General features: G+C 40.3%; 2 protein-coding genes across 3 annotated transcripts; both read right to left on the reverse strand.

The window, feature by feature from the left end:
- Positions 1–1,045: 1,045 nt before the first annotated feature.
- Positions 1,046–8,271, reverse strand: LOC119262632 (tumor necrosis factor receptor superfamily member 14-like). The gene is made up of 9 exons (XM_037535602.1): positions 7,979–8,271; positions 7,362–7,445; positions 6,352–6,477; positions 6,100–6,258; positions 5,235–5,319; positions 5,007–5,152; positions 4,818–4,885; positions 3,632–3,672; positions 1,046–3,545 (listed from the first exon to the last, which is right to left on the reverse strand). Exons 1-8 carry the CDS (start codon positions 8,034–8,036, stop codon positions 3,658–3,660), a joined length of 741 nt encoding a protein of 246 aa, XP_037391499.1. The 5' UTR covers positions 8,037–8,271; the 3' UTR covers positions 1,046–3,545; positions 3,632–3,657.
- Positions 8,272–15,832: 7,561 nt separating this feature from the next.
- LOC119262633 (tumor necrosis factor receptor superfamily member 14-like) lies at positions 15,833–24,554 on the reverse strand. 2 transcript variants are annotated; one of them, XM_037535605.1, is made up of 10 exons: positions 21,654–21,669; positions 21,402–21,482; positions 20,878–20,918; positions 19,961–20,086; positions 19,709–19,867; positions 19,279–19,363; positions 19,054–19,196; positions 18,761–18,825; positions 16,463–16,500; positions 15,834–16,380 (listed from the first exon to the last, which is right to left on the reverse strand). In XM_037535605.1, exons 4-10 carry the CDS (start codon positions 20,013–20,015, stop codon positions 16,350–16,352), a joined length of 576 nt encoding a protein of 191 aa, XP_037391502.1. In that variant the 5' UTR covers positions 20,016–20,086; positions 20,878–20,918; positions 21,402–21,482; positions 21,654–21,669; the 3' UTR covers positions 15,834–16,349. The 2 variants fall into 2 exon arrangements, with proteins under 2 accessions (XP_037391501.1, XP_037391502.1); XM_037535604.1 differs by lacking the exons at positions 20,878–20,918; positions 21,654–21,669 and adding an exon at positions 24,477–24,554 and having other exon boundaries at positions 15,833–16,380.
- Between the last annotated feature and the right edge of the window lie 1,013 nt (positions 24,555–25,567).

Genomic DNA, 25,567 nt, shown 5'->3' on the forward strand with positions numbered 1-25,567 from the left:
ACCCGCTCTGTAACTTTGCATTCTTTAGTCACAGTTGATCATGAAGATCTAGCAGGGAAGAAATTTTGCTAACTGGCTTGTTGCAATGGTGGCGTCCTATTACAGCACCAAGCTCGAATTCAGTGGGCTCTTTAGAATGAACCATTTTTTCACTAGTGTTTGTAAAGGCAGACCACATGGCTAGGTGCTTGCTTGTGGCAATGATACTGAATGAAATGTCTCTTTATCCCTTAGGCTATTTTTTTTACTTATTTTTAGGCTAATATATATAAACATACTCTGATAGACTGTTCTGTATCACTGCCTCATTCAAAAAGCAGTCCAGGTTGACACACTCCTTCTAACTTCTGCATGAATGGGTGAGGTTAAACTGCTATGGACTAAATTCAATCCCAGATGTCCAAAACTGACTTCTTACTAGTCGCAATTCATATCCAACATAGGCTAATTTGTAGAAGACGACACTCTTCTTTTCTCAGTCACAAGCTTAGTGCAGATTCCTAAGACTATATTTCAAAACAACAGTCACTCATGGTTTATGGCAGGTCACTGCCATGAAGTTAGCTGAATAAAATTATACCACAGCCACTCAGTGTGTGGGGTTAAAGCCCTGCTATCACACATGCAGAAGTCTGTCTTTGCACTCAATAACTAACGTTTGCACAATGCACGTGTCTGGCGGGTGAGGTAAATTGTGTAATTTATATATGATCATTTCATTTTGAACACTTAATTTTGAATCTAATTCTGAGCCATTAGTCTTGACGTCTACGATGGACTGGCGACCTGTCCAGGGTGTATCCTGCCTTCTGACCGATGACCGTAGTTTTGGTGTTTATTTTTCAGATTTATTTTTCCCCAGTCACCACCACGGTCCCCTTCTGCGAATGTCTGCTGTTGTGTCATCACAAAACAATTACTCAAACAAAACAGCTGGCATTGTGTCTACTTCTGAGTCTAAGATGTAGATGCGGCGTCACTCAGGTTCAAACTGATGATCAGGGGGACATTGAGTAAATAACAATAAAGACACAGAAACAAAAAATAGAAACAAGCCAATTATTGAAATATTCATCTTAAAACAAGATGAAAATAAGAATATACAACAACACTACACAAACATATAAAGAGATACAGCCTGTACAGTGATTATTCAAGAGCTAAACAGACAGAAGTATTACAAAAACATCCTTGGTTAGAGACAATTTCATAAGATGCCAAGATTATTTCAAAGTTGAAATCCTTAACCATGTTCTTTCAATGAATATAATTGTTCCTCAGATGAGCTATTATTGAGTCATAAATTATTATTAAAGTTATGCTTAGGTAACACACTTCACCCTTAAAACCCCTCAGCAAGGCATAACTTCCACACCGCTCTGGGCAAGTGTGCTCACTGCCCCCTAGTGTGTATGTGGTGTTTCACTTCACGGATGGGTTAAATGCGGAGGTGAAATTTCCCCATTGTGGGACTGATAAGGGTCACTTAATCTAATCTAATCTATATATAAAAGGATATTCACATTTTAAGATAACTTCTTTAAGACTGGAGAGAATGAAGTGGCTTGTATTATACATTAGTGTTACACAACACTGACACCATGTCATCTCAGGATCTGGTCTGCACTGGTTAATCCACTGTTTCTGCTAGTGTAACTACCCCAATGTATATTACACACACACACAGACACACAGACACACAGACACACAGACACACAGACACACACACACTATAAAGACAAAAGTATTGTGACACCTCCACATTACACCTACACCTTTCCATTTCACAATAATAGCACTTACAGTTGACTGGAGCACATCTAGCAGGAGAGAAATTAGGGTGTTCCGGGACTTTTGTATGTATATATTTACACACACACACACACACACACACACACACACACACACACACAGTTAAAACAAAAAAAAAAACAAAAACAACTTTTCAAAATCAAAAATACAATTGATATAAAAATAGTTTTATGTGTAATATGAAGTTTGTATTTAAGGCTTTATTGTAATATGTAAAAAAACAGACTTAAAAATAGAATGCATAAAAATATCTTAGAAGATTTTTTAGCAAGAAGTAGTTGCTTTATACAAAAAGTATTGCTTTTAATAGGCAATAGCGACGTGTTATTTTGCTGTAGCTGGTGCAGAGATATATAGAGCGGCAGTGGTGCCCTCAGACCCTCTCCCATTAGTGTACTTTAAATGTTTTTCACATTTAAGCAGTATTAATGCTTTTTCATGCAACTCTACATAGTAAAACTGGTGTTGTCGTTTGGAAGCAATGATGAAGGTTCAGTCAGCCTAGATTATGGAACGCTCGACAATGATTGATGAGATATTTAAGTTTATAATACTATTAAATATTTATATTTAATTCAATATTTATATTTAAATTTATAATACTATTAATACTATTAAAATGGTACAGAAAAGTATTTTGTCATTTTAGTCTGCTGAAAAATTCTGGTTATGCCCAGAATTAGCTGTTTGGTGATGACTGCTAGGCTATCCCGTTACAAATGCTAAACAAGGGGCCAACAACAGTGCTAAACTGTTTAGTTTCTCACCGTCAGCAACATTGACTTACTGCCATCACTCCTACCTTATCCCTGTATTCAAACACCAGCTAGCAGACATCTGGATTTCTCCATAGGAATTTGAGGGGTGAACCGCAATTTATGACACCAGACAAACAGAGTCCTCCTTTTTATGTACATTTAATCTGAAATTGTTGCATTTGTTTCTTGTCTGATCTACAGTATCATCAATTTGCTGTGCTGTGTGAGTGATGGAGCACTGCTTCAAGCTATCCAGCTGCTAAAAACAGCTAGCCTGAAAAGATAGCTCTCTCACTGTTTCCTTAGTTATTTTCATTCATTTCGTTTTACCTGACAGTTAAGTTCTTTTCATTTATATGACTGAGTGCTGTAACAGCACTTTAATTTTGATGAGCAGATGTCATTTAACGCTGCTAAAGCTTGTTAGGATGTACAGAAAGAGGTGAGTTCACTGTAGGACAGTACAATTACACCAATTATTTCATCACTCACACTTGGTCACAAGACAAGAGAACAAATTGCTGGTCACTCCACTCAAACAGGGAATGTATAACTCCACATTTCAGACACTACTAAAGTGTATTTGGCAACTCTTTTTCACTCGTCACCCCCTCCCTCTCTAATCATGTCGAAAAACTCGGAAGTGCACCTTTTCCCGACAACAGCCAAGTAGTGTCGCTTTCCATGCAGTAGAAAACGGCACCACAGCTGTTCCTAGAACGTGGTAGTGTGATAATGGTCTATATAGAAAATGTATCAAACTTTTCTTATAGTTCTATCGAGGAAAGTTATGATATTTCTCATTATTGTTTTATCACCCAGCCCTATTCCTAGCCAATGCGGGGTGAGAGACTCCATATATCATGACAAATTCTGGAGATTTTTTCACTCCATACCACAAGTGAAGTGTGAATAAATGACCTCTTCGGCAGTCCACAGTAGAGCTAGGTGAAATCTTCTTCCCTGTTTTCTTCTCTAAAGGAAAGCAACAAAACAAACATTTAGTTTCCACAATAACAACTGCCATTTTTCATTAATGAAGCAGACAGAAACTCTCTTACGGTGAATTTAATGAACCTGGTGCTGTTTATTCTATAGGACTCTGTAGGGAAAAACACAATCAACAAGAAACATCAATAGACAAGCATTTCTACTGTATAACTTCAGAGACTTAATCCTATTATAATAACAAGAATTTCATCTTCAACTGACAATCACCTATGTAAACTAGCCTGCATGTTATGGCTATCCACTTAGCAACTGCTGCCGTTAATCTCCCGGAGGTTGACGTGACCAATGTTTTCTGCTGAGCACTGTCAAGTGTTGTCTGTTGCAAATTATCAGGGCTAATACTGTTGGTGTTTGATGTTGCTTGGCTTACATGTGATATCGTAGGCTTTATGCACTCCAGTGATACCTAAACTCAGGCGGACAGTAGCTACACACGGCCTTAGTTTTGTCAAGCAAGCCTTCTGGCAAAGTTTTGAAACGGAACTTTCCAATCATGTTTATATATACCATCAATAGACTGTGAGTGATTTTCAATACAGTCTGATTCACCTGAAGTCTAGAGTGACACGCATTCAATTTGCACCTTCAACTACAGGTGACTCATAGGGCCAAAAAGAACCTGTGTTAATGGCACTATTTTGTTTTTAACTGTATTAAAGTGAAACTGCATTAATGCGTTATTATCACAGTAACTTTGGCAACCCTAAATATTACTTCTACTTATTACTAATATTACTATTTTAATTACTATTACTAATAACAGTGTTAATTAAGAGTGGTATATATTTGCATTTCATTTGTGCCCTGCGTGTTTTCTGCAGATGCACCCACCATTAGTTACTGTCAATACTTTTCTCTCATGCTGCTTCCTTGCTGCCAGTAAACACATTCCTTTTTTTCCCCACATTACAGTTCACGAGTACTATCAATGAGCATATATTCTGTTTGCACATCAGTTTTGTAAAGACTGAAAATCAATGGATTTAACACAAAACATTTCTGTATCATCACAATAAAAAAGAATAACAATAAAAAACAAGTATTTTCATTCCTCTACTTTTTAAATCACACTAGCTGAAAAAAATTTAAAATAAATAAAGTTCTTGCCCTCTCCTGTAAAGTTGCTATTTTGGAAATCCTTGGTTTGGACGATATACAGAAGCTAATTTTGACTGCACCAAGTATAGACAGCTATATAATATATTCTATATAATATATATGGAAATCAACACTTACTTTTAATGTTGTATTGTTACCACCTGTGTTATTGGCTATGTTGTTAACTGCAGAACGCTTGTTATTAACTGCAGAACAAACAAAAGATCAGTAATGTAAAGCATTAAATATCATGTAAATTATGCACTGCAATACAGGTTAAAATCCTAAAGGTTTTCAGTTTACATTGGACACTGAAAATATACTCACCACAATATAAAACTGCTGTGCATAAAGCTAGAAAAACTGCTGCTGCTGCTGCTATGAGGCCGTGTCTCTGTCTGGTTTTCACTTTGCACTGAACATCCTTTACAGAACTGCCTTCTGTGTCTTTGACCTGATCTTTGACAGAACAGCTGAAAGAAAACATCAAAGGGTGTTTACAAAATGTACACTACATTATCTCTGTGTGACTTGTATGACAAAATGTTAACTTACTCAGTCCATTTAGTGCAGTTTATACCCAGAGGAGAATAAAACCCATGGGGACACTCCTCACACTCAGTGTCCCTGTCTTTAGTTCCTGTTAATAAATAATTAAGCATTAAAACTTCACAAAAAAACATCCTTTAAATACATGGCCAAAATATGAAATGCCTCAGATTAACATATAAACTATGGTACAGAACAATCATTTGATTAGGTGAGTTACCATGGAATGGACCCGTCCCAATAAAGGTGTTTTGGATGTGTTTCTAAGTTTTGCTTGATTTTTTTTCCCCCAATGGTTTCAAATTTTTCCAATTTCTATATATTCCAGCTGTTGAGATGAGCAACGCCATTGAGAGTGGTTTGATTTGAAGTGGTTCATCGTAGAGAAACTTTACTTAGCAAATATAGCCACATTATTTACTATCCTGAACCACCAGTGAACGCATCTTATGAGTTTTATATGTAATGGTGATGGTGGTAAAATAGTGGTAAATGTTAAGTAATACTTTGTTAGGCGTTATTTTTCCTTACAGCGCCCTGCGTGATTTTTAGAAATACACTGTATGCCAACAGCATTTTGCAAACTACAATAAAACAAAGTCTTAAGCATCAGGCAGGGTATTCTTAATAATAACTTTCAGTGATGTAGACTGTAGAGGTGTTAAACTCTTCAGACGTCTGGTTCCCATCACCAACACTGTGAACAGTTCCGATTCACTAAGTTTCAGAGCATTTCATATCAAACCGCTCTGAATGACTTTGTTTGCATCTTAATCATTTAATTATGCAGGTGTTAGCAAAAATCAGTGAAGTATATTATTATTTGAGAACAGAACGTGAAGAGAGAAAAGTCTGAAACATCAGTACTGACCTGGAACTTTAATTCCCTCTCCTGGTTCACACTGTCTGTGCTTCAAGGCAAATGTGCATTCTTTGTTTTCCTTTCTATCTTTGCAGTAATATCCATCCAGGACCCCACACACTGTATTATTCATTGTGGTACAATTGTGTAGATCGCAAAGGCCTTTTTCTAAAATTAAATCACAGACAACATTAAGCTTATAAAAGCACAAACAACTGCACATTCACAATGTTAGAAAACACACAAATGCAAAAGGCTTACCTTTACCACAGGTTTTACACTGAAAGCACTTGTTAAAACTATTGGGTTGATTCATGAATGTTCCACTGTAGCAAGGTCTGCATGTGGTACTAGAATCACCAATGCAGTCTCTATAGACCACCTGGCCTGCAAAACACAGACATTTTGAAGATGAAGTAATATTTACTGATGACGAGTGGAATCAGAGGGAAATTAAAGGGTTCAACAAAAAAAGAGAGTTGATTAAGCCAGGATAAATTGTTTTTAAACCTTTCATGACATGCAACGCAGCAGAAAATTTGATGACCTTATTTAACGTCTTGAATGTGATGCCTCGGTAACAGGATCTTAAATGGTACATCTACACATCAACAAACTATGCTGCAGGAATATAGTACTCTGAGAAGTTAAATCACTGAAAAATTGTCATCTTTTCAAGCTATATTCCACATACTTGTTCAGTGCTCCTCAGCTGGATAACTTCACGTTTCTACAACAGATTATTTTATATGTGCATAGAGTTTTCTTCTTAATTCTTTAAGGGCACACATGGTCCCTTCTTTAACTTAGAAATCAGTTTCATTGTGGCTACTGAATAATTCATAGTATCTGCTTGATAACAGGTCTTGAAATTGACAGCCAAATAATAAGCCTACACTCCTGAATGGTTCTTGGCTTTAGTTGGTCTAGAACCTTTATATTATGTGGGAATTCTTTATAATCACACTTTTTTTACTTAAGGAATCACATAAAAGGTTCTTCAGGGAACCAAAGGTGGTTCCTTAATGGTATTGCTCAAAATATCACGCCTTTATTAAGAGGGTAGATTGAAGGGATTAAATATGAAAAAGACCTTAGACCTGCAGAGGCTATGAAGGGGAAGAACACATCAAAATCAGTTTGCTGGTGAAAATTCAGTTTTTTACATTTAATAAAAGGTAGTAAACAGTATTTAACAGAGAAGTCAAAACTTATAGCATGTTTGGTGAATGTAGATGTGCTATCAGTGATGTGAAGCAATTGGTAAGTACCTATAGAACACATGGGACAACACAGTCCACCTGCTGACTGATATTCACTTGGGCTACATCCATACGACAAGACAATATGAAAACCTGTGGAGACACAAACAGATGAGTTTTTAAAATGTGCAGTTGCAGTCGAGTCTGGGAAAAAGCTGCATTCATTATTCTATTCGTTTCAATATCACATACAAGCCAGATACAAACAAATGGAGGTTTTTGCCTGTTAATCTAAAATGATACCCGAACGAATATGTAAGCTCAAAAAGTAGTGATCCGTGCATTGATCGTTAATTTGTATACTAATTAATACATATATGATTCATAAATCTACCGACTAGTTAGAAACCTCTGGCGTCCAGGTGACGCCCTGTCCAAGTTGTAATTCAAGTGGATTATATCATTGCAAGTACAATGGGGCATGTCCGTTTTAAATGACAACCACGTACGAATATCGGACCAAAACAAGTGAAAATATGAGCACTTTAAAAATACACGGTCAATAGTTTCAGTTGCTGTAGAACTAAAGACGACCAATGTAGCCTAACGCTACTGTACACATCGCGTAAAGACGTCAAGAGCCATATCATGCAGACTTCTGAACAATATATACAATATACACTTACCTAATATGTAAAGAATAATTCTTCGGAGAGTTATTTTCATCCTTTTTTCGAATAACATGATGAATGTCAAATTAACTTAAATTAGCGACCCTCGGTCACTTCCTGATCTTCACCATGTTGGAAAACTAAACCGGCTCCGCTGCCCTGCTGTGTGCAAACGTTATATTAACATTCAATGTCGCTTGTATACTAAAACAATAAACGTCGCTGATTAAAAGCGCATAAATATTACGAGGTTTTCTTTTCCACAAAATACTTTAGACTCTGTTTCTGTGGAAAGCATGGACGGCAACAAAGCAGAGGCCGGGGTGACGTCGGACGCCCCTGAAATCTGATTGGACCCGCCAGGTGCCACCCCCAGATGACTCACATGTCACAGCACCTCACGTCTTGTAGAAAAGAGCCTGGCGCATTTCTGTTGACTGCTAGGCCCCTCCTGTGCAGTAGTTGGCGCTGTGTATGACAGACTTGTAATCCACCCCACTGAAGGAGGAGAAGAGCAGCAGCCTGAAGGCATATCTAACTTCAGTTATGGAAAGAGCTTGAGGAGCTGGCTGAGCAATGCAAGATTGGTGTACAAATACAATATAAAAGACATCCTAGAATCAGCTCAAGATTTCTTGACTCACTGGTGATGAGCACTGTAGGCCAGAGAAACTGTGATGATGAGGGCTTCTCCAGAGCACTTTTCTATCAGGTGATTGACTGTCTCATAACTGAACTGAAGAGGCGTTTTTCAAAGAAAAGTTGTGAGATTATGAAAGGGGTGCGGTCTCTGAACCCAGAGAGTGCAACTTCCCTTAATGAAGAGCCCCTGTTTGCCTTTGCACAGACCTATGAATCAGATTTAAGTGACCTCAAGCATGAGGTTCATCAAATCAAGCGGCTTTTAGATAGGAGAGTGAAGAGTGGATTAGACAGACCATCTACCTTGCTTGAATTTCCATGAGATTTTCAGGCTTTGTAAGATTGCTGTGGTCACTCCAGTCAGCACTGCTTCCTGTGAGCGAAGCTTCTCAGCTTTAAAACTGATAAAAACCCACCTTAGGACAACAATGGCTGATGACCAGTTAAGTCACCTTGGAACTCTCAGTGTTGAGTCAAGGAGGGCACGTGCCCTCAACATTGATGACTATGTGAAACATTTTTCTACTTCTCACCACAACTGAAGAATTATGCTCTTCTAAGCTGAGTAGCTTGGCAGAATTCTTAGTGCTTGCTTGATAAGCTCTGTACTATGTTCATGCCGAGATGGCACCATTGATCATTTTTTTCTAAACAAATTGTGTGGGTATTTGCATGCATCTGTGTTTTTACATTTATTATGTTGTACATTTTGTACATTGTTAATAAACTGCAAATTTCATACACAAATCTTATCTCTTGTATGCTTTAAATGTACTTGATATGAAAAAGTACAACATTTACAGATTTTGATTGCAATTGATTGTGTTTCTTAAATATTCATTGTAGTTGTTTGTGGACCCCCTAAAATAGCTTTGGCCACCCTCTGGCCACCCCAAGGATAAAAGTCTGGCTCCGCCACTGGTGGAAAGAGTAAAAATGTGAAAGTAAAAATAAATAAATTCCCTCCCGGCCTGATCATGGCCTCTCTATGGCTCACTATCATGGTGATGATGTATAGTCAGAGCCCGTTTATGAGCCCGTTTATGACCACTCCCTCAACCCCCCCCCCCCGATATATCAAAAACAGGACAGCTAACCAGCAGAGGGCGCTCGCGAGCGAGTCCTGAGTGAATGGAGCTCAACGGCTAAAAACGAAAAGTTAAACTAGTTTCTAATCACTCGCCCAGAACGTCTCTTTAATTTTAGAAAGTAGAAGGATGTATTTCACTAAAAAACAAAGAAAGCTCACCCATATGTTTCCTTTTTCTACAACCAACGGGTTTTGGGCAGCAGGAGGCGGGCGTTAGTGCTAGAGAGTGATGATTGATTGACGAGCGGAGCAGCTCATTGGCTGTTTGCGCTCACTGACGTCATGGATGAGGCGCTGTTTAAACTCCTGTAACTCCAGTTTAAAAGCTCTTAAAAATATAACAGCGGTGTGCTAAATGCTTTATTATATGTTGTGTTCAAGAAAGTATTGTATTCTTTTACACTAACAATATTTAAGCATTTATAAACTATAATTAAATGCTCCATATCAACCCATTCATTTTGGACTCACTCCGGAGCGCCCTCTAGCGTTTGAGAAAACCGGAAGACACTGCAGAGAGTGGTTCTCCTCTCTACAAGTTCTCTACAAGTTCTCTGGCTCTGGTTCTACGTTCTACAGCAGCGTCGCATGGCTAAACCGGAAACAACAGTTCTCTAAACTGAGAGTGCCCCTTTGCACTTTTACGTCAACCTAAAAATCTTAATTTAAAATAATTTCACAATTACGTGAAAATGTTTAAAAATGTTTAAAAAAAACTGGAAAAGTGCAGAAGTTGATTTTAAGTGTTCATGAGATTAGAATTGATGAAAATATTGCAATTATATCTGAACTGCTATTTTGCTTTAGCTATTCAATTACTAAACTAGATTATTGGTTTTTTTTCTTTTTAAAGTTAAATAACACTGTCCAGACACTGTCGATCATGTGATTTCTGACTTTAGCTGCTAGCTTGGAGAAGATGGGCTAGAAACGTTGAAGCTCTTCTAACGCTCTCTGCCAACTGGTTCCATTCAAGAACAGCACAGTAGCTAAACACTGCTTCTCTGCGTTTAGCCTTTACCTTCAGCAGGACTGACTGACTGGTTCTTAATGATCTGAGAGTTCTGTTGGGCTCACATCGCTGCAGCATACGACAAATATGCTGGTCCTGCACCACTGAGTGATTTATAGACCCGTAATAGTATCTTAAAGTCTATTCTGTAACAGACTGGTAGCCAGGGTAAGGGTTTAAGAATAGGAGTGACGTGTTCCCTTCTATTACTCCTAGTGAGGCAGCTGCATTTTAAATCATGTGAAGCTGTTTGATTGTCTTGTTCAGGAGTCCAACTAGGAGACCATTACAGTAATCAATCCTGCTAGAAATAAAGGCATGGATGAGTTTTATCCAGGGCTGCTTTAGCCAGAAAATCTCTGATCTTGCTGATAAGGTGATAAAGCTGATTTAGTAACTGCTTTGACATGAATGCTAAATATGAGATCAGGTTGGAACTGTGGAAAAATGAACAAAGTACATCTCTTTAATTTGATTAATCTGATAGGAGTAATGATTAGGATCGTTTCAATCATAGAACCAGTTGTGTTGTCTTTTCTCTTTAATATTTAGCAGCAGTCAAAATAATGCTTACAAAAATGTCTAGTCCATTACAACTGTGTTTTGGGGTAAGGACACTTTTTAAATAGTTTTTAAAAAGTTCACTTTGGAATACTTTATTTAACACGTATCTAATTACACTGTACACTGTGTGCTGTGGTTGCCAGAATTTCACTGTAAAAAATATAGTGACAAAGACATTATGGTATGCTTTTGTGGCAACTGTAAATGTAACTGTTGAGAACTTTTTACAATTGATTGCTGTGAAAGAAAGCATATATCGTAAATCTGTATACAGTAAATTACATTAAAAACAACAGATATACTGTTAACATAATTACAATCTATCAGCGAGACCACAGTACAGCCATATGGCACATTATAGTATTTTATTGCAAAGTTAAGCTTTATAAATAACAAAAATACTACATAAATGGCATAAAGGTACAGACTATTTTGAAAAACTCTACAAAATTCTTCTTGCATGATCCTATAACTTGTCCGGGATATTCACAAAGCAGTGCTGAGATTCTGAAAAAACAGCACATGTCCATGTGTATGTATATATACTGCTCAAAAAAATCAAGGGAACACTTAAACAACACAATATAACTCCAAGTAAATCAAACTTCTGTGAAATCAAACTGTCCACTTAGGAAGCAACACTGATTGACAATCAATTTCACATGCTGTTGTGCAGAAAGGAGTGGTTCTGCAGGTGGGGACAACAGACTACTTCTCAGTACCTTTCTGCTTTCTGGCTGATGTTTTGGTCACTTTTGAATGTTGGTGGTGCTTTCACACTCATGTGCATGAGACGGACTCTACAACCCACACAAGTGGCTCAGGTAGTGCAGCTCATCCAGGATGGCACATCAATGCGAGCTGTGGCAAGAAGGTTTGCTGTGTCTGTCAGCATAGTGTCCAGAGACTGGAGGCGCTACCAGGAGACAGGCCAGTAGACGTGGAGGAGGCTGTAGGAGGGCAACAACCCAGCAGCAAGACCGCTACCTCCACCTTTGTGTAAGGAGGAACAGGAGGAGCCCTGCCAGAGCCCTGCAAAATGACCTCCAGCAGGCCACAAATATACATGTGTCTGCACAAATGGTTAGAAACCGACTCCATGAGGATGGTAATGAGGGCCTGACGTCCACAGATGGGGGTTGTGCTCACAGCCCAACACCGTGCAGGAAGCTTGGCATTTGCCAGAGAACACCAGGATTGGCAAATTCGCCACTGGCGCCCTGTGCTCTTCACAGATGAAAGCAGGTTCACACTGAGCACGTGTGACAGACGTGACAGAGTCTGGAGACGCCGTGGAGAGCGATCTGCTGCCTGCAACATCCTTCAGCATGACCAGTTTGGCAGTGGGTCAGTAATGGTGTGGGGTGGCATTTCTTTGGAGGGCTGCACAGCCCTCCATGTGCTCACCAGAGGTAGCCTGACTGCCATTAGGTACCGAGATGAGATCCTCAGACCCCTTGTGAGACCATATGCTGGTGCGGTTGGCCCTGGGTTCCACCTAATGCAGGACAATGCTGGACCTCATGTGGCTGGAGTGTGTCAGCAGTTCCTGCAAGATGAAGGTATTGAAGCTATGGACTGGCCCGCCCGTTCCCCAGACCTGAATCCGATGGAGCACATCTGGGACATCATGTCTCGCTCCATCCACCAATGCCACGTTGCACCACAGACTGTCCAGGAGTTGGCGGATGCTTTAGTCCAGGTCTGGGAGGAGATCCCTCAGGAGACCATCCACTACCTGATCAGGAGCGTGCCCAGGCGTTATAGGGAGGTCATACAGGCACGTGGAGGCCACACACAATACTGAGCCTCATTTTGACTTGTTTTAAGGACATTACATCAAAGTTGGATCAGCCTGTCGTGTTTTTCCACTTTAATTTTGTGCGTGACTCCAAATCCAGGCCTCCATTGGTTAATAAATTTGATTTCCCTTTAATGATTTTTGTGTGATTTTGTTGTCAGCACATTCAACTTTGTACAGAACAAAGTATTTAATGAGAATATTTCATTCATTCAGATCTAGGATGTGTTATTTGAGTGTTACCTTTTTTTTTTGAGCTGTGTGTATGTGCACTGATCTTTTTTCTGCAGTGCTGACAATGATCCTTTAATATTACCAGCCCTGTGGGAGCCCTTTGGTAAAAAGGGAAAAACAAGGGGCCACAATGTATAGAGAAACAGTAAGTCAGTAGTACTGTAAAAATAGCCCATGGGCATATGTGTGGGAGAGAGGAGAAACATGAAGTGAATGACCATCTGAATCCTACCTGCTATTTATAAAATCAACTCTATCAAAATGATCAGTGTGTCTATCAAAATATCAAAAATAAATCTACAAAATAACAAGAAAAAGCAAAGGTATATGCAAATTAATACAAGAAAGAGCATGTTATTGTGAATAACAGTATACTGTCTTTTACATATTAAAACACATAGTATTGGCAATGTCTCGTGCTAAAATATGTAATAAAATATTTAGCATAATTAGTACCCACCTGCAACCTTAGGATTGTGCTTGGTGATGGAAGATGCAGTTGCTCGGCCATGGAAATCCATGCCATGAAGCTCCCGCTGCAGTTTTTGTGCTGACATTTAATGCCCGAGGAGGCTGGGAACTCAGCAGTTATTGAGTCAGCAGTGTGTTGGTGACTTTTATGCACCATGTGCCTCAGCACTCTGCAACCTGCTCTGAAACTTTACATTGTCTGACACTTTGTGGCTGAGTTGCTGTGGTTCCTAAACACTTCCACTTTTCAATGCTACCACTCACAGTTGATTGTGGAATATCTTGGAGGAAAGAAATTTTGCTAACAATGATGGCATCCCATTACAGCATCAAGCTTGAATTCAGTGAACTCTTTAGAATGACCTATTCTTTCACAAATGTTTGTGAAGGCAGACTGAATGCCTAGGTGCTTTCAAAAAGCAGTCCAGGTTGACACATTCTTTCTAACTTCTGCATGAATGGGGGAGGTTAAACAGTTACAGACTAAATTCAATTTCAGAAATCTAAAACTGACTTCTTACTAGTCAACTCTCTTCTCTATCACAAGCTTAGTGTAGATTCCTTAGACAATATTTCAATACAGCAGTCACTCGTGGTTTATGGCAGGTCACTGCCATGAAGTTAGCTGAATAAAATTATACCACAGCCACTCAGTGTGTGGGGTTAAAGCCCTGCTATCACACATGCAGAAGTCTGTCTTTGCACTCAATAACTTTAACATTTGCACAATGCACATGTCTGGTGGGTGAGGTAAACTGCGTAATGTATATATGATAATTTAATTTTGAACACATTCTAATTCTGAGCCATTATTCAATGTTTATTTTTCACATTTTTCCCCCAGTCACCACCATTGCACCCATCTGCGAACGTCTGCTGTTGTGTCATCCCAAAATAATTAATTACACAAAACAGCTGACATTGAATCTACTTCTGAGTCTAAGATGTAGACATGGCCATCATATCATGTATTATGACCAATTATAAAGCAAGTAATAACTTGTTCTACAACAGAAGAGCATTTGTGAGATCAGACACTGATGTTGTAAGAGAGGACCTGGCTCACAATCTCTGTTGTAGTTCATCCTAAAGGTGCTTGATGGGGTTGAGGTCAGGGCTCTGTGAGGACCAGTCAACTCCTTGCTTTCTGCACTAAGCATATGACAGTAAAAAAGGAAGGGTTTTGACTAGTAAGAAGTCAGTTTTGGATATTTGAAATTGAATTTAGTCCATAATAGAGTTACCTCACCCATTCATGCAGAAGTTAGGAGTGTGTCAACCTGGACTACTTTTTGAATGAGGTACAATACAGAACAGCCTAACAGAACAGATGATAGTGGCATGCAGTCTGTGGCATGAACACAGTCTTAAAGACAGAGTAACAAAAATAGCCTGTTCAAGGGATAAAGAGACGTTTCATTCAGTCTCATTGCCACATGTGTAAAAACAAGTACTTAGCCATGTAAACCCAGAAACCTAGTCAATCAGACTGGCAGAAAGAAAAGAGTGATTCATTACTCCACAAAATGTGTTCCCACTGATCCAGAGTCCAAAGGCACTGTCTTTTACATCACTGCCCCTGATGCTTCTTAGACTTGTGTGTAGCTGTTCGACCATGAAAACCCATTCGTGAAGCTCCTAACATACAGTTCTTTTGCTGATGTTGCTTCCAGAAGAAATTTGGAACTTGTCAGTGTGTGATAGGCACTGTGTGCCTAGCTGTTGATCTAAACGTTTCCATTTCACAATAATAGCACTTCAAGGTGACATGGGCAGATCTAGCTTGTCAGAAATTTCACAAACTGACTTGTGGCAGAGGTGGCATCCTATAATAGTGCCATGTTTAAAGTCACTGAGGTCATGAGTATGACCCATTCCACTGCCAGTGTCTACCTATTGATACTGCAAAGCTATGTTCTTAATTTTATCCACCTGTTAGCAACGGGTGTGGCTGAAACACCTGAACTCAATAATTATAAACTTGTTAAAATAGTATTTTTTATGTGAAGCATGAGTTTTCATTTACAGTTTTATTTTAAAAATGATAAGTGATGCATACAAAACATTTACAAAAATACAAAATTTAAATGTCAGAGTCAGACGTTTAGAGGATCAGCAACACCCTTAGCCCCTTAGTTAGTGTACTTTTACAATTTATCATATTTCAGCAGTATTCATGCTTTCTCTACACATTAATGCAGCTCTACACAGTAAACCTGTCATTTGGAAGCGATAGTGAAAGCTCAGTCACCCTAGATTATGGGTAATGTAAGGAATGTCTGAGGAGATATTAAAATTCAGATACACTTTGGTTAATACTGTTAAAATGACAGTACAAAATGAAAAGCTGTCTCCATTCAGAAACACACAAAAACATATTTTGTTGTTTTAGTCTGTTAAAATATGCTGGTTATGCCTGGCCCACACTGAAGAATTTTGAACTCCTAACTGATGCTGTTGAGAGACTCCACATGTAATGCAGGTGATTTTTTCAGTCCAGCCTCTTTGCCTGACGCTGGGTTTGTACTGGTGCCCACAAGTGAAGTGTGCATAAAGTCCACTAGCTGTAGGGCTAGTGAAAATCTTCTTCCCTGTTTTCTTCTCTAAAGGAAAGCAATAAAACATTTACTTTCCATGACAATAACAGTCATTTTGCATTAATGAAGCAGACAGAAACTCTCTTACGGTGAATTTGATGAATATTGTGTTTCTTCTATAGGACTCTGTGGGGAAAAACACAAATAACAAGATAGACAAGTATTTTATCTGTACAACGTCAGAGACAATCATATTATAACAACAATTCTGTCGGCAACTGATTCTTGTAGGGGGTGACTGGTCAGTTTGCCTGTTTTTACCGCACATTTTATATACATGTATTATAACAACACATGCAAACCTGTTTTCAGTATTTTTACTTATCTGTCCAAGGGAAAGGCTAGTTTAGACACGACAGTAGTCGTGTGTCACTGACCAGCAGACGAAGTCACAGATTCCATTAACAATCCCATTGACTCATGTTTAGTACAAACCTAATAACTTACCTATTTAAAAAAAAAGCTGAGCACAGTCGTTGCCACTTAAATATTTCAATTAACAGTTCATTTTCTTTCAGGCTTAGTAATAAAAAATAAAAATGAGTGGCCAGGAAAATGATATGCTTTCTTTCTTTTTTCTGACATGTTTTCGGGGGTAAATCATCTCACCTTCGCTGCACCAGCTAGTTGGTCTCCATGGCAACCGTAGCTCTAATCTAATATGAAACATTTTTTAAAGTTTTTTTAAAAAATATTGTCATTTTCAAATTTACACCAAATGCAAGTGTGATTTAAAAAAGAACAGCAACAAAAAATTAGATGCAGCTTACTGGTAAGTGGCGCCATAGTGAGCTATTTTAAGAACAGGCTCGCAGGCGACTCATGTGGTCCTTGCGGGCGACCTGGTGCCAACAGCCACCATCAATCAATCAACCTTTATTTTGACTCGGAAGTACATTGAGGGCAACCCTCATTTTCAATGTAGCCGAGCATTTACAAAAACAGGGATTGACATGACAAAGAAAATAATAACTACATTTAATCATTTTAAATTAAAAGAAAATTTAAAATAACAGTGAATAAAAGATAAAAGTAGATAAAAATAGAACTTGAGATTTTAAATGGTAAGAAATTAAGATCGAAATAGATAAGAAATTAGTAAAGTAATAGTACAATATCACAAATTAAAAAAGTAATCATAAAAACTTAAAATAAAATGAGAGGAAATAAATAAATAAATAAAAAGAGATAAAAAACTAAGGAGAACTAATACAAAAATAAAAGTTACGAATAAATATAATTAAGTAAAACAGGTACAGGCTGTCTGTAGGTGGTTTGATATTAAAAGTTTAAAATGACTGAGTGACACCAGTGACCTGAGTTTTAGTGTTTCCTGTAGTGAATTCCAGCTCACTGGTGCACTGTAACTAAAAGCAGATTTTCCCAGTTCTGTAAAAACTCTTGGTACCTTGCTGTTGACCCCTGCTGTTGTGTGTTCTCTGCTGCATATTATTAGGGATAACAGTGTTGGTGTTAGATGTTGCTTGGCTTACTCTTTTTCTTCCCTCCCACTCTGTTCTCTCTCTCTGTCTCTCTCGCATGCGTCGAGATGTTCGGTTGGCCTGTCTGGAGGTGCCGATTCGTGTTTGCAGCACTCTGGAATCGGCCCTGTCCCGCTCAACAGGGATTAACACAACCCTTCTAACCTATCTTTCTTCCCTCCCACTCCGTTCTCTCTCTCTATCTCTCTCACATGTGTCGAGATGCCCCGTTGGCCTGTCTGGAGGTGCCCCATTCGTGGTTCCAGCGTTCCAGCCATCTTTTTGCACTCTCTTTGTACTGTTGTTCTTGTTTCTGTTCTGTTTCTTCTGTGCGGGTCGACCCACGGGGGTTGGGTTCCTCGGACTGAGCCTTGGTCCCTTCTAAGGTTTCTTCCTCTTAAAGGGAGTTTTTCCTTACCACTGTAGTCACCACAAAATTGGCTTCACTGTGGTGATGCTCATAAGAGGCGTGGACCTGTTTTTTCTGTAAAGCTGCTTTGTGACAACCTTGTTGTAAAAAGCGCTATATAAATAAACTTGAATTGAATTGAATTGAATGTGATATCATAGGCTTGATGTACTCCAGCGATAACTAAACTAAGCCTGACTGTAGTAGTAGCTTTGTCAAGCGAGCTGTCTGGCAAAGTTTTGAAACAGAACTTCCCAATCATGAGGTCTTCTTGATCATTCAGCTGATTCAGAGAGTACAGGCTGACTTTTAATACAGTCTGATTGACCTGAAGTCTAGAGTAACACGCATTCGATTTGCACCTTCAACTACAGTGGACTAAGATTCTTTTTTTTTGGACAGCAACAATATACTGAAGCTAATATTGACTGCAAACAGTACACCCTGTACAGACAGCTAAACGTGTTTAATTTGTATAGAATAAGTCAACACTTACATTTAATGCTGCGTCGTTAACAAATGTGTTATTAACTGTGTTGTCAGCTGCAGAACGTCTCTTTGCTGCAAAACAAACAAAAGATCAGTAGTGTAAAACATTAAACCATCATGCAGAATATGCACTGCAATACAGGTAAAAAACAAGTAAAAATATCCACAACATAGTCAATGTGTACAATGTATTAATTACTGTACTGTTTAACACGTCAGAATCTCACAACTATTTCAAATGAAAGCAACACACAATTTCAATTTAATATCATTTGATCACAACACTGAAAATATACTCACCACAATATAAAACTGCTGTGCATAAAGCTAGAAAAACTGCTGCTGCTGCTATGAGGCCGTGTCTCTCCCTGAATTTCACTTTGCACTGAACATCCTTTACAGAACTGCCTTCTGTGTCTTTGACCTGATCTTTGACAGAACAGCTGAAAGAAAACATCAAAGGGTGTTTACAAAATGTACACTACATTATCTCTGTGTGACTTGTATGACAAAATGTTAACTTACTCAGTCCATTTAGTGCAGTTTATACCCAGTGGAGAATAAAACCCATGGGGACACTCCTCACACTCAGTGTCCCTGTCTTTAGTTCCTGTTAATAAAACATTTAAAAACATTAAAACTCCACAAAAAACATCCTTTAAATACATGGCCAAAATATGAAATGCCTCAGACTAACATATAAACTATGGTACAGAACAATCATTTGATTAGGTAAGTTACCATGGAATGGACCAGTCCCAATAAAGGTGTTTTGGATGTGTTTCTAAGTTTTCTGATTCACTAAGTTTCAGAGCATTTCATATCAAACCGCTCTGAATGACTTTGTTTGCATCTTAATCATTTAATTATGCAGGTGTTAGCAAAAATCAGTGAAGTATATTATTATTTGAGAACAGAACGTGAAGAGAGAAAAGTCTGAAACATCAGTACTGACCTGGAACTTTAATTCCCTCTCCTGGTTCACACTGTCTGTGCTTCAAGGCAAATGTGCATTCTTTGTTTTCCTTTCTATCTTTGCAGTAATATCCATCCAGGACCCCACACACTGTATTACTTATTGTGGTACAAATGTGTATACTGTAAAGGCCTTGTTCTAAAATTAAATCACAGACAACATTAAGCTTATAAAAGCACAAACAACTGCACATTCACAATGTTAGAAAACACACAAATGCAAAAGGCTTACCTTTATCACAGGTTTTACACTGAAAGCACTTGGTAAAACCATTGGGTTGATTCATGAATGTTCCACTGTGGCAAGGTATGCATGTGGTACTAGAATCACCAATGCAGTCTCTATAGACCACTTGGCCTGCAAAACACAGACATTTTGAAGATGAAGTAATATTTACTGATGACAAAGGAGAGGAATCAGAAAGAGATGAAAGGATACACAAGAAAATAAGAGTCCATTAAGCCAGGATAAATTGTTTTTAAACCTTTTATGACATGCAAAGCAGCAGAAAATTTGATGTCTTTCTGTAATATATTTAATGCACTGCCTCGGTAACAGGATCTTAAATGGTGCTGTTAGCGCAAACTGAAACTGAGATCGAGGTTCCTCGTACAGTAAAAGCTACATTTACAGAGACTGTAGAGAATAATAGCTGAATAAACACAGCACAGAATGGTGAAACTGGAAAAATGTTAAATATGCTACAATAAAAGCTCTAATGTAGTCAATTGTCAGGCACCTCTGGTCCTACGTTTGCTTGCTGTCTGACGAGCATATATTTTGTAAGGGAATGCAAAACATTTGAGAGGGAACGCAATGTCATTAACTTTTTTCTTTTAACCACGGCCCCTTAGGGGGTCCGTAGCTCCCTAAATGGTTCTTGGCCTGGGAAAAATCTTTTGGTGATATTTCAATTTTATATTATATGAGAATATTCAACATCTTCGTATGCACACATCATTTTTACAAAAACGATTCTTTTAAGAATAATCCACTCAAAATTTCTTTAGGGAATCAAAAATGCTTCCTCAACAGCATTGCTCAAAACATCATGCCTTTATTAAGAGAGTAGACTCAAGGGATTCAATATGAGAAAAGGCCTTTTCTAACCAGCCTAATTTCACACTATTTTCATCAGATTGATTCACCTGCTGAAGCTATGAAGAGGAAGCAGAGCTACTGGTCCTGTCTATAAAGTGAGAAGGAACAGGAAAAAGGGAGGAGAGACAGAACACATCAAGATAAGTTAGCTTGTAAACATTCAGTATTACATGTTAAAACAATATTTAACAGACAATCGTGTTTGGCACATGTAGGCTGGGGTATGTGGTGGCTTCCAAATGAAACTAAACAAGCATTTGGTGAGTTGACAACACGAGTAGTAATGATTAAATTATTAAAATGCCAAATTCAGCGTGTATTATATATTCTTGCATGAAGAGTCATTCCTGAAAACATCTAACAGTCCAAAATGATCTGGAGAATATTTATGATAGTGCCTTTCAACTAATTGCTTTTTGAACTGATATTTTTCTTATAGGTGAGAAGAAAGTGTGAACTGACTGACATGTACAATGTTTACTTCTACTATTACTGTTTTGTTGTTCCTGCTGTATTAGCAGAATGATATTTTTCTTGTTCCTATCAGTGATGTGAAGCAATTAGTAAGTACCTATAGAACACATGGGACAACACTCATTTTCTGACTGATATTCACTTGGGCGACATCCATACGACAAGACAATATGAAAACCTGTGGAGACACAAACAGATGAGTTTGTAAAATGTGCAGTTGCAGTCGAGTCTGGGAAAAAGCTGCATTCATTATTCTATTCATTTCAATATCACATACAAGCCAGATCCAACATATGGAGGTTAAATTCTACACAAAACAAGAGTATAAAGCACTGCACACTTTATTCACCTTAACCGATGTGTAGGGAAACGACAAATCTGGCACGGTATATAGTGATGTTTTACTTGGTCCGTCTGGGAACTAGTAACGCTAAAACAAGGCGGACCTCAGGGAGAATGCCACACCACGGTCATATAAAGCGGGCCGTCCTTCATAGCAGTCCTAGGAGGACAGGTCCGTAGGGAGGTCTCGGGTCCCTATGACTACTGAACATCTCACGCACATCTCGCTCATAACCAGGTACTGAAATTAGAGCTAAGGAGTAGCGTTAATGTGATATTTTATGTAATGAGTACAATAACATACCTTTAAAGGGGTATAAATCGCTGTAAAACTGGTGTGTGCTGAAGTTTAAACGTTAAGGTAAGGTAAATAGAAATGTGATGTGTAACTGGGCGTTCAGAAAGCGTGAAGGCAAAACAGTCCCAAAGAAACCTTATTTCCCTATTTTATCAGTGTTTCACCATTATCAACACTGCGCATTAAACCAGTAGGCTAACATGGGTGGTTTTGACAGAGTAAAATGGCTATATTTGTGTTGTGGAAACATCGTGACCCCTGGTTCCTATCAGCACCACTGCGCAGAAGGTGAGAGGCGGTAGGTCTACATGGTGTCTACAGGCAACCATTTCATATCGAGTTTTGGGAGCAACTGTAAACGTTAATTCTACAGGAGTAATTACTGCATTTAGGACTTCTGTTCTCAGCATGAGAGCCTCGTCTGTTCACTTCTGTCTGAAAGGAAAACGAACGAATTCACGTATTTCACCACAACGTGAAACCAGCCGGTCACAGCTCTCATCCTGACTGACCGAGTGAGCGGAGATGGCCAGAGAAGCCGAACCCCGGAGAAACCGAAGCCCAGAGAAGCTGAAGCCGAAACCCGGAGAAGCTGAAGCCGAAACCCGGAGAAGCTGAAGCCCGGAGAAACCGAAGCCGAAACCCGGAGAAGCCGAAACCCGGAGAAGCCAAAACCCGGAGAAGCCAAAGCACGAACCCCGGAGAAGCCGAACCCCGGAGAAGCCGAAGCCGGAAGCCGAACCCCGGAGAAGCCGAACCCCGGAGAAGCCGAAGCACGAACCCCGGAGAAGCCAAAACCCGGAGAAGCCAAAACCCGGAGAAGCCGAAGCACGAACCCCGGAGAAGCCAAAACCCGGAGAAGCCGAACCCCGGAGAAGCCAAAACCCGGAGAAGCCAAAACCCGGAGAAGCCAAAACCCGGAGAAGCCGAAGCACGAACCCCGGAGAAGCCGAAGCACGAACCCCGGAGAAGCCGAAGCACGAAACCCGGAGAAGCCGAAGCCGAAACCCGGAGAAGCCGAAGCCGAAACCCGGAGAAGCTGAAGCCGAAACCCGTAGAAGCCGAAGCACGAACCCCGTAGAAGCCGAAGCACGAACCCCGGAGAAGCCGAAGCACGAACCCCGGAGAAGCCGAACCCCGGAGAAGCCGAACCCCGGAGAAGCCGAACCCCGGAGAAGCCGAAGCCGAAACCCGGAGAAGCCGAAGCACGAACCCCGGAGAAGCCAAAACCCGGAGAAGCCGAAGCCGAACCCCGGAGAAGCCGAACCCCGGAGAAGCCAAAACCCGGAGAAGCCGAAGCACGAACCCCGGAGAAGCCGAAGCCGAAACCCGGAGAAGCCGAACCCCGGAGAAGCCGAAGCCGAAACCCGGAGAAGCCGAACCCCGGAGAAGCCGAACCCCGGAGAAGCCGAACCCCGGGGAAGCCGAAAACCGGAGAAGCCGAAGCACGAACCCCGGAGAAGCCGAACCCCGGGGAAGCCGAAAACCGGAGAAGCCGAAGCACGAACCCCGGAGAAGCCGAACCCCGGAGAAGCCAAAACCCGGAGAAGCCGAAGCACGAACCCCGGAGAAGCCGAACCCCGGAGAAGCCGAACACCGGAGAAGCCAAAACCCGGAGAAGCCGAACACCGCCGAAGCCGAACCCCGAACCCCGGAGAAGCCGAACCCCGAACCCCGGAGAAGCCGAAGCACGAACCCCGGAGAAGCCAAAACCCGGAGAAGCCGAACCCCGGAGAAGCCAAAACCCGGAGAAGCCGAAGCACGAACCCCGGAGAAGCCGAAGCACGAACCCCGGAGAAGCCGAAGCACGAACCCCGGAGAAGCCGAAGCCGAAGCCGAAAACCGGAGAAGCCGAACCCCGGGGAAGCCGAAAACCGGAGAAGCCGAAGCACGAACCCCGGAGAAGCCGAAGCACGAACCCCGGAGAAGCCGAAGCCGAACCCCGGAGAAGCCGAAGCACGAAGCCCGGAGAAGCCGAAGCACGAAGCCCGGAGAAGCCGAAGCCGAAACCCGGAGAAGCCGAAACCCGGAGAAGCCGAACCCCGGAGAAGCCGAAGCACGAACCCCGGAGAAGCCGAAACCCGGAGAAGCCGAAGCACAAACCCGGAGAAGCCGAACCCCGGAGAAGCCGAACCCCGGGGAAGCCGAACCCCGGAGAAGCCGAAGCACGAACCCCGGAGAAGCCGAAGCCGAACCCCGGAGAAGCCGAAAACCGGAGAAGCCGAAGCACAAACCCGGAGAAGCCGAAGCCGAAGCCCGGAGAAGCCGAAGCCCGGAGAAGCCGAAGCCCGGAGAAGCCGAAGCCCGGAGAAGCCGAAACCCGGAGAAGCTGAAGCCGAAGAAGCCGAAGCCGACGCCGAAGAAGACGAAGCCGCTGCTTGTCCGAACTGCCCGGTTCCACCTTAAATGGTGCAGCAGTTACCGAAACGGGGAAATTCGAACAAGAAGCTGGAGAACAGGAATCCAACTCAATCAAACACGACTTCACAACACCACCTCCACATCATGCTTCACACAAAAACAGCAACTTACGGCTTTCTTTACTATTTAGCTCGACTTTTCACAGCCAAGCACACACGATACGCTGAAACTGGAGTGACTCGCACAAAGCTCCCACTAGCGCACAGACTCCTTCTGACAGTTCCTACGTTTTGCTTGGTGAAATGATCGCGTGTGCTTTTGCAAAACCACAACGTATCAATGAATTTCACTAAATGTAAAAAAAATCTCATTTTGTTTCAGTAACGGCAAACCGAAACTTTCTGAAGCCCTGAAGCGTTTTTAAAAAACAGTATCGGGAAATAGTTCATTACGCTCAGTTTAAAAAGCGTTGCCTGTAGTGACACCTGGTGGACAGAAGCACGAACAGCAGCTATAAATGTACTGTGTCCTGCAGGAGTTCTGCTATTTATTTACAATTACTAAAAATTCCTTCTAGTTATTTGGAAATTTATTTGGTCAAGATGCAAAAGATGGGTAAAAGAAGTATTGGTACAGTACTTCTAAGTAAAGTGTATTGTTTTTTTTCTTATTTTTAATCTTTCTACAAAGAAGACTGATTATTTCAGTATAAGAGTACTTATGGCCCCTTTACTGTTTCATGTGCAAAAGTACATGATAAGATAGCAAAATAGGCCTATATTCGTAGACTTAATACAGAAATTTAAAGAAAATGTTTCCTTTGCACTCCTAGTTATTTTCATGGTGAACAAATATAAGTGCATCATTTCATTTCATAAATTATGTTGTGAAGAAGGACATTTTTAAAGTTAATGGCTGTGTGCTTTTTTTTTTCAGAGGACAGTAAATCTCTACTGCTATACAAGCTGTACACTGACTACTTTAAGTCATGTTTTGTCCTGGGTCACACTGCCTGTGCTTCATGGCAAAAGTGCATTCACTGCCAGAATATTCCTTACAGTGATAGCCATCCAGAATCTCACACAGTGTATCACTCGTTGTGGTGCAGGGGAGTGAATCATAAAGACCTTCTTCTAAAATATCACATTAGAAAAGTTTCAGCGAGTTTATAATAATAAAGATGTGAAAACATACATAAACACTCATATTAAAGATTCTCACCCTTGTTACAGATTTTACACAGAAAACACCTGTGTAGGGCA

This window comes from Pygocentrus nattereri, chromosome 28 (genome assembly GCF_015220715.1).
Source record: "Pygocentrus nattereri isolate fPygNat1 chromosome 28, fPygNat1.pri, whole genome shotgun sequence".
Classification (NCBI taxonomy): domain Eukaryota; kingdom Metazoa; phylum Chordata; class Actinopteri; order Characiformes; family Serrasalmidae; genus Pygocentrus; species Pygocentrus nattereri.

Bases quoted from the DNA above. Each gene is read 5' to 3' on its own strand.
- LOC119262632 (XM_037535602.1), bottom strand. From the start codon at position 8,036: ATGTTATTCGAAAAAAGGATGAAAATAACTCTCCGAAGAATTATTCTT. The intron at 6,259-6,351 runs GTAAGCCTTTTG...ATTTAATTTTAG, and splicing joins GTGTAAAACCTGTGGTAAAG to AAAAAGGCCTTTGCGATCTA. The intron at 5,320-6,099 runs GTCAGTACTGAT...ATTTATTAACAG, and splicing joins AGAGGGAATTAAAGTTCCAG to GAACTAAAGACAGGGACACT.
- LOC119262633 (XM_037535604.1), bottom strand. The intron at 19,364-19,708 runs GTCAGTACTGAT...TTTTATTAACAG, and splicing joins AGAGGGAATTAAAGTTCCAG to GAACTAAAGACAGGGACACT. The intron at 18,826-19,053 runs GTGAGTATATTT...TTTGTTTTGCAG, and splicing joins CACAGCAGTTTTATATTGTG to CAAAGAGACGTTCTGCAGCT.